Source organism: Phocoena phocoena, chromosome 12 (genome assembly GCF_963924675.1).
Source record: "Phocoena phocoena chromosome 12, mPhoPho1.1, whole genome shotgun sequence".
In the NCBI taxonomy this organism is placed as follows: Eukaryota; Metazoa; Chordata; class Mammalia; order Artiodactyla; family Phocoenidae; genus Phocoena; species Phocoena phocoena.
Window position 1 is genome coordinate 72587855 of NC_089230.1, and position 11502 is coordinate 72599356.

The following is an 11502-nucleotide window of genomic DNA, read 5'->3' on the forward strand; positions in this document are numbered from 1 at the left end:
TGGACTTCCCAGGCACCAGAAGTGTGAGAAATAAGTTTCTGTTGTTTATAAGCCACCTATGATATCCAGTTAGAGTGGCCCGAAAGTACTAAAACACACATCTCACTTTCCTGAATCATAACTGTTTTAGATATTCAATTGCCCCCAAAATAACCAAGTTAATAGGTCTGTGGTGCCTTTCCAACTTCACATTCCTTCTTACCAATCCACATCATCCCAATCTTACCATCGCCAAAACTCTCTAGGTCTCTTGGTCTTCATAAACGAAGTAAAGTGTGAGAATACATATGATCTTTCCCATCCCAAACCACTTCTGTCACCATTCTATCACCTCCAGGGTAGTTAAAAGTAATCTTTTGGAAATGCAAATCTAATCTAGGACCCTCCCTCCTTCAGTGGCTCCTCATAATCCTTATAATAATGTCTCTAAATGCCCTCGAGTGGTTTACTAGGCCCTTCATCATCTGGTCATAGTTTACCTCACTAGCTCCACGTTTTAACTTTTGCCCCTTCCCATTCTATGCTTTTAGGTAAATGGAAACTGATTCCGCTCTCTCCCCCGCAGACATTACTTCCTCCAGAAGCCTTTTCTGACCCTGACTCCTTCAAGGTCATAACAGACTGTTACAGTCCCTATGGTATTTATAACTGCCTCTTTACTAGTCTGTGAAGCCTGCTGGACTAAACTCTTTGACAACAGAGATGTTGGGGCCCAGGGCAGGCCATGCAAGAGGAACACATTGACTGTCCTCTTTATCTCCCTGAAAGCAGGAAATAAATCTCGCATGTGAAAGGTGCCCTCCCTCTACTGGGAGGTAGAAACACATCCTTCTCACCAGAGATAGGAAATTCAGGGCCAAGAAGCCTGTAAACAAATCCTGTTATTTGTTTACTAATTTACCACCCAAGCCCAAACTTTGCTCAAATTCCTTACCAATTCAGTATCCAGACCTAAGTTTCTTTGTCCCATCAATTCCTCTCAAATGTACTGTCTGTCTAAAAAGTATAAAAGCTGCCAGCTTTGGCCACTCCTTAGTGTAATAGGGAAGAATCTATTACAAGTTAATCACTAAAGGGATGTCGCCTGTAAGTTTAAATTATACATAATGGCCCATCTCTGGGAATCCGGCTATCCGGGCAATGAGCATTAAGCTAAAATACCTTTGTTTAGGGCTTCCCTGGTGGCGCAGTGGCTGAGAGTCCACCTACCCATGCAGAGGACATGGGTTCGTGGCCTAGTCCGGGAAGATCCCACATGCCGCGGAGCGGCTGGGCCCGTAAGCCATGGCCACTGAGCCTGCGCGTCTGGAGCCTGTGCTCCGCAACAGGAGAGGCCACAACAGTGAGGCCCACGTACCGCAAAAAAAAAAAAAAAAAAAAAAAAATACCTTTGTTTAGCTCACAGGAAACATCCTGACCAGGCCCACCTGCAAATGACTGCAGAGACGAAGAAATTAACACATCCTCTCTGGAGGCTGATGGGAAACAGGGAATGTTTGACTTTACTCCCTCCCCTTCTAGTATAAAAGAAGCCTGAATTCTAACTCAGGCAAGATAGTTCTTTGGGGGATGAGCCCACCAGCTTCTCCGTTTGCCGGCTTTTCAAATAAAGTCATGATTCCTTGCCCCAGCAATCTGTCTCCCCCTTATTGGCCTGTCGGGCTGCGAGCAGTACGAGCTTAGACTCATAACAGTAAATCCCATTTCTACAAGACTTCTGTGCGTGCCAATTAAGTTTGTTTCTTTCTCTCCTGCTAATCTGTCTCGTGTCAATTTTGTAGAAATTTCCCCCTCCCCAACAGAGATCACATCTCCAGCATATGGTAGGGTCTCAATAAATATGGTACTGAGACCCAAATATGGTAGGGTCTCCATGTCTCTGCTTCTTATTTGTAGAAAAAGCTTCAGTCTCCTAGGCCTTCCCAGAGTTCCAAAGAGCAGAATCAAACAGCTAATGACTACAGAAGTGAGAAAATGCCGAAACCAAGGAAAAGTAGTCAAGCAAGAAAACTACTAAGAGCTTGAACAATAGTCACAGGACTCCTAGTCCCTCCTGAAGAGATACACACAACAACACCATGCATATCCTTGAGTTCTTTTACAGCAACCAGGACCCCAAGGGATAGAAACTGCTGACCACAAACACAAAAGCCCCAGCCTGGCAGGAACAAGAAGGTTGTGGATTGAGGTTTCTAAAATATCACCATGTTACCTCACCACCAACCAAACAGAAGAATGTCCGCAAGCTAATCATGCTCCCTGGACCCTCACCCCAAACGTTGCCTTTGATAACGCTTGCCTGAAAGCCATCGGGGAATCTGGATGTTCTGAGCACTAGCTGCCCGTTCTCCTTGCTTGGCGCCCTGCAAATAAACGCTGCGCTTTCCTCCACCACAACCCAGTATCAGGAGATGGCCTTCACTGCGCGTCGGGAAAACGAACTCAAGTTCAGTTCGGCAACAATTTCACAAAGGGGGAAAAAATCGTCTGAGTTTTCTCTTGAATTGCAGAATAATCGCATTTTATTCTCTTTCTGGACCCAAAGACTCACCTTTCCCATCACCAGCTGGGGAAACATTTGTCTTTGCCTCTAAGTTTTCTCCTTTAAATGATACTGAGAACATGGCTGGTAGTTTTAATGGAGAAGGGCAGCAACTCTCATATTCTAATCCAGAGATGCTTTCTTTGAAAAGGCTCTACTATTCAGCCAAGCACTTAGCTTAAGGAGAGAAGCAGGTCAAACACCAAGGAGATGAGGACACACGACTGGATGGCTGCATAATATATGCAGCAATAAATGAAAAGTCACAGTCAGAGTCACATCACATCAAGCCTACTGGGTCCAAGGCAGCATTTCTTAACCAGTTTTCTTTTCTGTGAAATGGAGATAACGAAAGCACCCACTTTCATAGGATCATTAGAAAGATTAAACAAGTTAATACATGTAAAGCACTGAGGTCTTCAGTAAGCACTAAATAAATCTCAGTTTTATTATTATTACAGCTGGGGTGATAGACTTCTGAAAATCTAATGAAAGCTACAGATCCCTGAACCCATAATTGTGATCTAGAGTCAAACTCCAGGTCCATGTGGAGAACATAGAGAAAGTTGGTGAAGTTCCCAAATGATGTCAGTGCTAAGGCTCAAGAGTCCAGAAATGAAAAAGGAGTGGCCCGAGTAGGTGGAAGTCTTGCAAACAAAACATGAAGATGTGGTTATTGAATGAGGAACTAACAATCAACAGAAGCAAGCAGCATTCATGTTGCAATGAACACAGGAGACAATTCTATTAAATTCTGCAAATATGAAACACATTTGTGTTCCACCTGTTGGTAACAGAAGCTACGTGCAACAAAAGGTTAAAGAGTATTATATTAGCTTCAGAGTCAGCAAATGACATCAGTAGAAAAGGCAGTGATAAAACAATCAGGTACCAGAGGAAGACAGAAAGGCAGTGTGACTTGGAGAAGCGTCCGTAAACCTAACTGGAGGTTTGCAGACACCTGTTCTCGCTTCTCCAATCTTCCCTAGCTCCCGGAGTCCCCACCCTTGGCGGGATGATCACTGGTCTCTGTCGCTAGTGCTCAGCCTTTCCTCTCTTCTAGGGAACTCACATCGCTCACAACCCCTTCGAAAAGTGAACAAAAGAACGGGGAGGAGGTTATGTTTAAGGAGGGAAGCTAAGACTGAATCCCTACAATATAGGACGCACAGAGCCTGGCCCTATCATACATCTGAATTTAATTAATGGGGAAAGAGTTGGAAGAAGGGAAATGACAGAACGGGATAAAGGGATGGGAAAGAAAAGGGGCCAGTACGTAAGAGGGAGAGAGGTTAGTAGAGTTCGAGGACTGGAAACGGCATGGGATCTGAAAGAGATCGCCAGCAAGGGCGGGAGGGAACGAAAGCTAGAGGTGGGGACAGGAGGTGGGAGAGGGTACTGAAGGAGAGAACGGACTGTGCCGGAGCATGAAACGCTGGCGAGAAGGGAGGGCTGCGGCACGAGACCGCCGGAGTCACCCGCTTACCTTGCTACGCCCCCCGGAGGAGACGCGCTGCTGCGAGCTGGGGCCCGGGAAAGACTGGGAAGGGACGTTCAGCATCCTGGACTCTTAGCCCGGGCCCTGCCCGGGGTACGCCGCCCGACGGAATAACTCGGCGCGACCCCTCCAGATAACACCTCCGGCTCCGGCTCCGAGGCCGGGCAGAGGCCAAGCCCCCGACCCACTTCCGGGGTCGCCCAGGGTGAGGCGCGCCATGACGCAGAACGTCGAGGACGCGAGGGGCGGAGCCAACGAGACCAACGGAGAGCCGGCGGGGGTGGAATCAGGGCAAAGTACGCATGCTCCGTTCGTCCCGCACCCTGAATTTGAGCACCGCGAAGAGGTGACAGCTGTTCCGTGGAAAGATTAAAGGGTGAAGCTGTTCCTAAGCCTTGGTGCTGATTGAACCTGAGAATAAATTCTTGGAGACGCCTGTTAACCTAGAACACAAGTGTCTGCCATTGTTGAAGCACTACCATCACACTGCTTGAAATATGGAATAAGGCATTTTGATTTCTCAGAAACTCTCTCTTCTAAGGCACCACGCTGTACAGGACAGAGAACCTTTAAGAGTTAAGATGTCAAATGCAAACAGTCACTCCTGCTAGGTGAAGAGAACACTTCACCTTCAAGAACTCTCGCTAATGATTAACGAATGAGTCGCAGAGGTTAGTAAAGTCTCTTTCTGCTCCATTCACCCACTCACAAGTTCTTCCTCCGCATCGAACTTCCTCTCTTCCCTGAAAGATAAAGGGGACTGAGAACTGATGCAGCCTATGTCCAAATGTAGCGCTGAACAGCTAGCCACGTTCAAGAGTCAGATAGGTTTCGTTTGGATGCCACCCCTGCAGCTACTAAATGAGCATCCTTCTGCAGGTTACTTTAGTATCTCAATGCCTCATTTCCCATCTGCATAATGGATTTAGGTTTTAGTAAGAATTAAGTGAGACGTCAAGTGTAAATTACCTAGCACAGTGCCTGGCTAATAGTAGGCACTCAATAAATGTGGCTGTGGCTTTTCATACTTTTCCACCATATTAATGACAGCAGCACAAATACTGTGCAGGTAAACACCAGTCCCTAATACTCAAGGTCCAGATTGGTGACCTGGTGGTTTTTTTGCATATCTCTTGGGGAACACACATATCCTGAGAGCAGAACCCAGTAAAAGAAGAAGTTTTCAGGAAAAGAAATATAGTTCTAAGTAACTCTCCATCCTCCTGCCATTACTAACTTTTCCTGACTCTGAAACATGGTTTGACCTTGCTCTATTTCAATTCCTTTGTCCTTAAAGTGCCTGGAAATCAATGCTTATATTTCAATTGCTTGCCACTGCAAAGATTGTATTTGAGCTAAAAGAACTTCATGATCATAGTTTACTATGTGACCTCTCCCATGCAAAGTGTTCCTGTTTTCTCTTTCATTAAAAGATGATGTATTCTTCTATAAGTCTATGTTTAACAAAAAAAAAAGCTAATCTCTAAGAATTTCTTATTTCACTTCCTATGTGAAAATCGTTACATGAGTATCAGGAGCAGGGAACCACAGCAGCGATGGAAGGTGATGCAGTTGGAGAATGTCTCCTATCTGCCAAATTTCCTAGCTCCCTCGTGGACAGAAATGGAAAAAAAAATACTATCAAATTCTGGCCTTTTGTCTCCCCTTTTTTAGACTCCATGTAAGTCACATCCATTTGAATGCTTTGTTTTAATTCTGGGGATCCCTCAATGTAGTGCCATAAGTACTAAACACCCATGCTATTTTACTACTGGATTTGAGGACTGCAGAAGGGTATTAAAGTAAGAATTACCTGACTCATCATTCATTAAAATCCCTACAATTTAATAGCCCTAACATTGATTCCCAATCTCAATTATAGACAATGATTTACAACATTTTCACCATCTACTAGCTAATACATAATAATAATGTGTGATTGGAAACATAAGAGGATTGTCCTCATTATCTAGTAAGATAATATTCATCTGTAACTACAACATCCAATGGGGCTCGGTAGGAAATACCAGATGTCACAAGATTCAGTCTTGAAAATTAAATATTGTCTTTCTTTGAAAAGTTTTATTTTCAAAGTTATAACTGAAGATAAATTTGTAATTTGATGAAGAGAACCAAATTATCTTTTATAAGCCCCAAATGTTTATAATACAATCAAGGTTCCATTATAAATAAAACCTATTTTTAAATTCCAACATTGAATTATAGTGTAGGGATAAAAAAGGCCAAACTACCATAGTAGTAATTACTAAATAGTTCATTTTATTAATAATTTATATACAAATAAGTTAATTTTAAAGGATTATGATACACTTGTACACTAATCTAATTTGTACCTACAAGCTTTGAATGTCATCAAAGTAATCAGATTAATTTTCACAGATCAGCTCCTCAATTTCTTCTTCGCTATCAGAATCTTCATAAAATGAAATTGTGGCTTGAATTGGAAATTTTTTCAGAAGAGCTTCTGCTTCTTGATATAAGTAATCGTAACACTTTGATTTTGGCCAAAACAGTCTGAAAGAAGCAGACAACATAATATGCTTTATTTTTTTCACATTCAGAATCCTTCTACTCATGAAACGTTCAAATTTCAAAATCTCCATATATTTAACAACTGATTTATGCATTTAGATAGTTTAAAATTCTACTATCACAGCTTTCATGGAGTCTACTTGACAAAGTATCAATAACTGGTTAATTACTTTAAATCTTTATCCAAGCTATAAATTGGACCAAACAAATTGACACTAAACCCTTCGTGAGCATAAGATCAATATTTAACTTACTTCAGGCATTATGGATATATTTATTCTTACAAAATACAGAAGAAGGTTTGTCTTCCAAATTCCTTTGGGAAAAAAATGAATTCTACCATGACATTAAAAATTGTGATGATAGCCAACTTTATAAAGACATCAAAGTATTACGCATCTTACACATAGGCATAAATTACCTAGTATTTTGCTTGAAACTCAGACTTAGCTCTTAGTTACAGATGGAACCAAATCAAGTTTAGAAAAGTACAAAAAGCAACCTTTTCAAAAGGCTACCTCTGACCCCAACCTCGAGCCCATCTCTCTCCCCTTTCCCCACCCAACTAAATTTTGGAACACCATGTTAAGATGTTGAGAATTAGACTGGTTTTATACAAATAATTTGTATGTAAACGTGATTACCTCAAAACTTCAAATTTCCACAAATATTAATCTTGCCATCTGATCTTCTATTATTTTTCATCCAAGTAAAATAAAAGGACAAGGCTGAATCACCAGCTACAGTACACAGTATTTTAGTATACAATAAATAGCCCCACATACCCATACAATAGACTGATTCTAACAAAGAGAAAGTTACATATGTTCACTATACTCTATTTTAAAAGGCAAAAAAGTAGGCCGTGTAGTTTATAAACATTTCTAGCCAAATAGTTTTTTTTTAAGCTTATCAACTGGGTGTCTAAATAAACAACCATCAGTAATTCAGTCATTCATTAAATATTTTAGTGATCTCTTGCGTCAAACATAATTCAAAGATGAATAAATCATGGTCCCTACCTTCATGAAGTTGACAACTGAGTAAAAAGAATCAGAAACACACATTACTACTCAAGATAGAACTTAATAAAAATACAATAAACTTAAGAGAAATACAAAGAAACTGCTACGGTAGTTCAAAAATGGAAGTGCTTATATAGGAAGCAGTTGATTTTCTAATGTGTAAAACTGCCAAACCCAAAGAACGTTGTTTAATTGTTATCACACTCTCTCTCCCCCGGAATCTCTCACTGGCCATTTTTCTTCCAGGGACTTCATACTTTACTGAATTCTCCCCTGTTCTGAGTGACTCTTCCCAGTCACCTTTGTGGATCTCTCTTTCTCTGTAGACAGGTTAGATGCTGGCCTTCCCCCACCATTTTATCAAGAGTGATCATTTCTCCTCTCTCACTCCTCCAGATGACCTGACCCACTGCCATCATTTCCCCAATTTACCAAAGGTTCCCAAGTCTGTCTGTATTTCCACTTAAGAACTTGACTTTGGACCACGAACCTGTATATGCTGCTCTCTACTGGAATATCTATTTGGAGGCACCATAGGCACATTAAATATGACAAAGGGAAAATTCGACTCAGTATCTTGATCTACAGTTCCACCAATTTGCGCGTCATTCTGTCTTTTTACTTCTACTTTACCTACCATATCCAATACGTCATAAACCTAATCTACTGTGTCACCTAAGTATTCTCCAGATTCACCCAGTCCCATCCTCGCTTCCAATGCCTGAACTGCAATAACTTCCAATTTCACTTTTGGTGTTCTAACTAAAGCTATATACCATTTCCTTAGTGATTTTTCTGAAACATAAATCTAATCACATTACTCTTTTGGTTAAAATCCTTTGAGTAATCCCCAATACCATCTACAGAATAAAGTCCATGAGTTCCCAATGCCACATACAGGATCAGGACAAAACTCTTGTACCAAGGTGTACAAGACCTGGCCTCTGGCTTCCCTGGTGAAATGACCACAGCTTCACACACCCAAATGCCAGTTCCTTGATGCTCCCAGAAGGAACGATGCTGTTCTCTTTTTCTATGCTATTTCTTCTGCTCCCACGTTCCCGACCTACCATCCATCTGGTTAACTTCAAGACTCAGCCAGGTAATCACACCTATGATACACACTTCCCTGACCCTTCTGCACCCCCTCTGACAGAGTTAGTTATAAAATTGACCAAGCTAAACTTAAAACACTTCCAAAGGGCTGTGATTATTTTTTTCTCTGTCCTTCACAAGTTCTAGCAAAGGGTAGGAAATTAATCAACATGTATCGACTACTATGTGCTATTATAAACATATACACATTCTACAAACATTATATAGCTCTTCATCTAACAGCTCTCTAAGGCAGGCAAACTGCAGAATTAACTTTCCACCTGATTAAAAGCTACAAAGAATCTTGCAGGAAGGCTGACTTCCCAGTAGCTAGGAACAGTAAACTAGCTCCTAATTGTTAGGTCAAATAACTGTTGGTCCCTTTTGTGATCCTTAGTAGTCTTTAGGATTTTCATCATATTTCCTTTTTCTCTTACACGTCAAGCTCGATTTGTTCAGTTTGCTGTGAACCATGATTGTGAATACCATTCTTCCTTCTGGTTTGCAAGAGAAAAAGAATATACACACTCTGCCTGGTGTGAAGTCAATTTCACTTGAACCCTTTGGCATTAAAAAGAAATTGTTTTGCAGGCACAAGACGTCACCTTTCTACTTTCACTAACACCGCCCGCTTTCACTCTTCATAATATATTTTTTAAGTGTTTACTAAGTGTGCACTGATTAACAGTTCTTTTAGGGGAGAGCGTGAGCTCCTACATTTTCCAGTTCGATGAGTAAAGGAGCTCTGGGACGAGGAAGATTAAAGAAACGTTATAAAGATAGGTTTTCCAAAAGAGAAAAACTTCAGGACCAGCTGCTGAGCAGGGCCGGACGAGGCCCCCGGCTCTTCCCTGTGGCTGCAGACAGACCTTCGATGAGGCCTGTCACTCACCTGACTGGGTGTCTGTATCGGGAAAGCTTTTCTGAGGCGTCCGTTATTCCGGGGCCATCTGGCATCTGGGGGTGTAAGGAAATGGATCGAAGTTAGCACTCACCTGCTAAAAAAACTGCAAACCCTGGCGACCAGGCTTTCCTCTCTTCTGCGGGGAATGCGACCGCGGGGCTCTCAGTAGCCTCGCTCCCGGCCCGATCTGTTCGTGCCAGTAGCTGTGGAGGACGCACCCGTCGCTTCAGCACCGACAGGGCCACCGGTATGGCCACCAGCAGGCGCGATCTTAAGCGAGGGGAAGGCCAGGCGCGCGTCTCCCTGGGGCCCGGCGTAGCCGGCGTTGATCGATCAACAGCGCCCCCGGGAGGCGCGGCTCACTCACCGCCTCCGCGGCGTGGTGCGGCGCCTCTTCCTCCTCGCCACTGTCTTCCACCCACGGTCTCCAGAAGCCTGCGGATCTGCGAGGTGGGCAGCGGAAGGTGCGCAGAGGAGCAGTGAGCCCCGACCCGGGAGAACCGACCGCATCTGAGCGAGGGCCTAGAGAGTGCGGGGGTGAGAGAGCGGAGGGGTGGAGCTGGGGAGGCGCAGGCGGGAGGGATGGAGCGGGGGAGGCGCAGGGCGGGACAGAGACGCGGTACCCGGAGTCCGCGCCCCCGCGCCGCGTGTGGCGTTCGGTAGCGGCTGGCAGCTGGAGGCGGCAGCGCGCGCGCTGGCCGCCTGGGGTCTCCGTGGTCTCCGCGATCTCCATGGGCAGGCTGGCCCCTGGCACCCACCCGGCCCGAGCCCGAAGCCTTATATAGCCCCCGCGGCCCGCTACATCTTTACACGTCCTCACCCTCTCCTCCCCTCTCTCCGCGTAAACAAAAAGGCTGCGCGTGAAGGCGCAGCGGCCCGAACCCCGGGGGCGAACGCGTGCAACTCCCAAATGGCCCGGGGAGCGGGTTTGTCAAGCGAGTGTTAATCGCTCTTCCACACTTGTCTGCGGGGGGTGGAAAACAACATTCGCCCGAGCGGCCAGTTTCCTAGTGAAGAGGCTAAGACGGGTTAAACTTAAGCGATTCTACACGTTTTGTGTATTACTGCAAAAAAAAAGGCCGAGGGGCGGGTCATTACTGCTCGACAGTCTCACGGCTTTTCGCCTTCAGCAAATGCCACGGGTTCTGCCCTCCTTACGAAAGGAATATCGGTTTGGGGAGGATTTATTTGTTTTTTAATGTATTGACAGACTAGGTTCCTCCATCTGCCTATTATTATTTGAAGATTAAAGATTCACAAGAGTTTAATTGTAAAAGACAATGTTCCAACCTAGAGGACCAGAGCCTGGAGTCATAGGATTTTGGCATAGAGTTCTACTCTGTCTTCTCGTCTTTGCCATTTTCCCCAACATCTTATCAGTGTCTTCCGAAGATAAGTCTTGAGTGTCATCTATACAATTCTGTCACTCTTGGCATTTTGTCACTCAGTGATAATTAGCAAGTTCTTTTGTGGGTGTTGGGTATGTGTGGAATAATAATGAAATCCTGGAAAGTTATGATGTGGAATAACTTAGTCAACCTCTCTGTGCCTGTTTCTCGTATTTAAGTTACCCCTTACTTATCACAGAGGTCCATGAATCTTGGTTAAAAAAAAAAAAAAAAGTTATGCTTCCAAGAAAAGATGATATATAAATGTCATGATTTTTGTCCAAAATGTTTTAAATAATAGAGCTGAACTTCCTCTTGAAAGTTGTAGAGAAGAACCCCAAGTGTAGGCTATAATGTCTCTGCTATCCATTCAATTACTGTGTAGGAAAGAAATCCATCTAATTAATACCCAAGGGCCTATAATGATCTACCTGTCAGGAAGGTGAGAAAGGGTTTGCTTCAGATAGTGAAATCAGTGAGGATAGGTATCTAATGCA

The 11502-nt window shown here is 43.7% G+C and overlaps 2 protein-coding genes across 2 annotated transcripts in view; both read right to left on the minus strand.

The window, feature by feature from the left end:
- The window catches only part of CYB5R4 (cytochrome b5 reductase 4), an 84487-nt gene extending 80293 nt beyond the window's left edge, over positions 1 to 4194 (minus strand). Inside the window, exon 1 of the mRNA XM_065888853.1 lies at positions 4029 to 4194. Coding sequence (XP_065744925.1) covers positions 4029 to 4103 — 75 coding nt within the window. The 5' untranslated portion in view covers positions 4104 to 4194. The remainder of the gene's footprint in view (positions 1 to 4028) is intronic.
- A 2233-nt stretch (positions 4195 to 6427) lies between these two features.
- RIPPLY2 (ripply transcriptional repressor 2) lies at positions 6428 to 10350 on the minus strand. The gene is made up of 4 exons (XM_065888655.1): positions 10241 to 10350; positions 9985 to 10060; positions 9606 to 9670; positions 6428 to 6575 (listed from the first exon to the last, which is right to left on the minus strand). Exons 1-4 carry the CDS (start codon positions 10348 to 10350, stop codon positions 6428 to 6430), a joined length of 399 nt encoding a protein of 132 aa, XP_065744727.1.
- Between the last annotated feature and the right edge of the window lie 1152 nt (positions 10351 to 11502).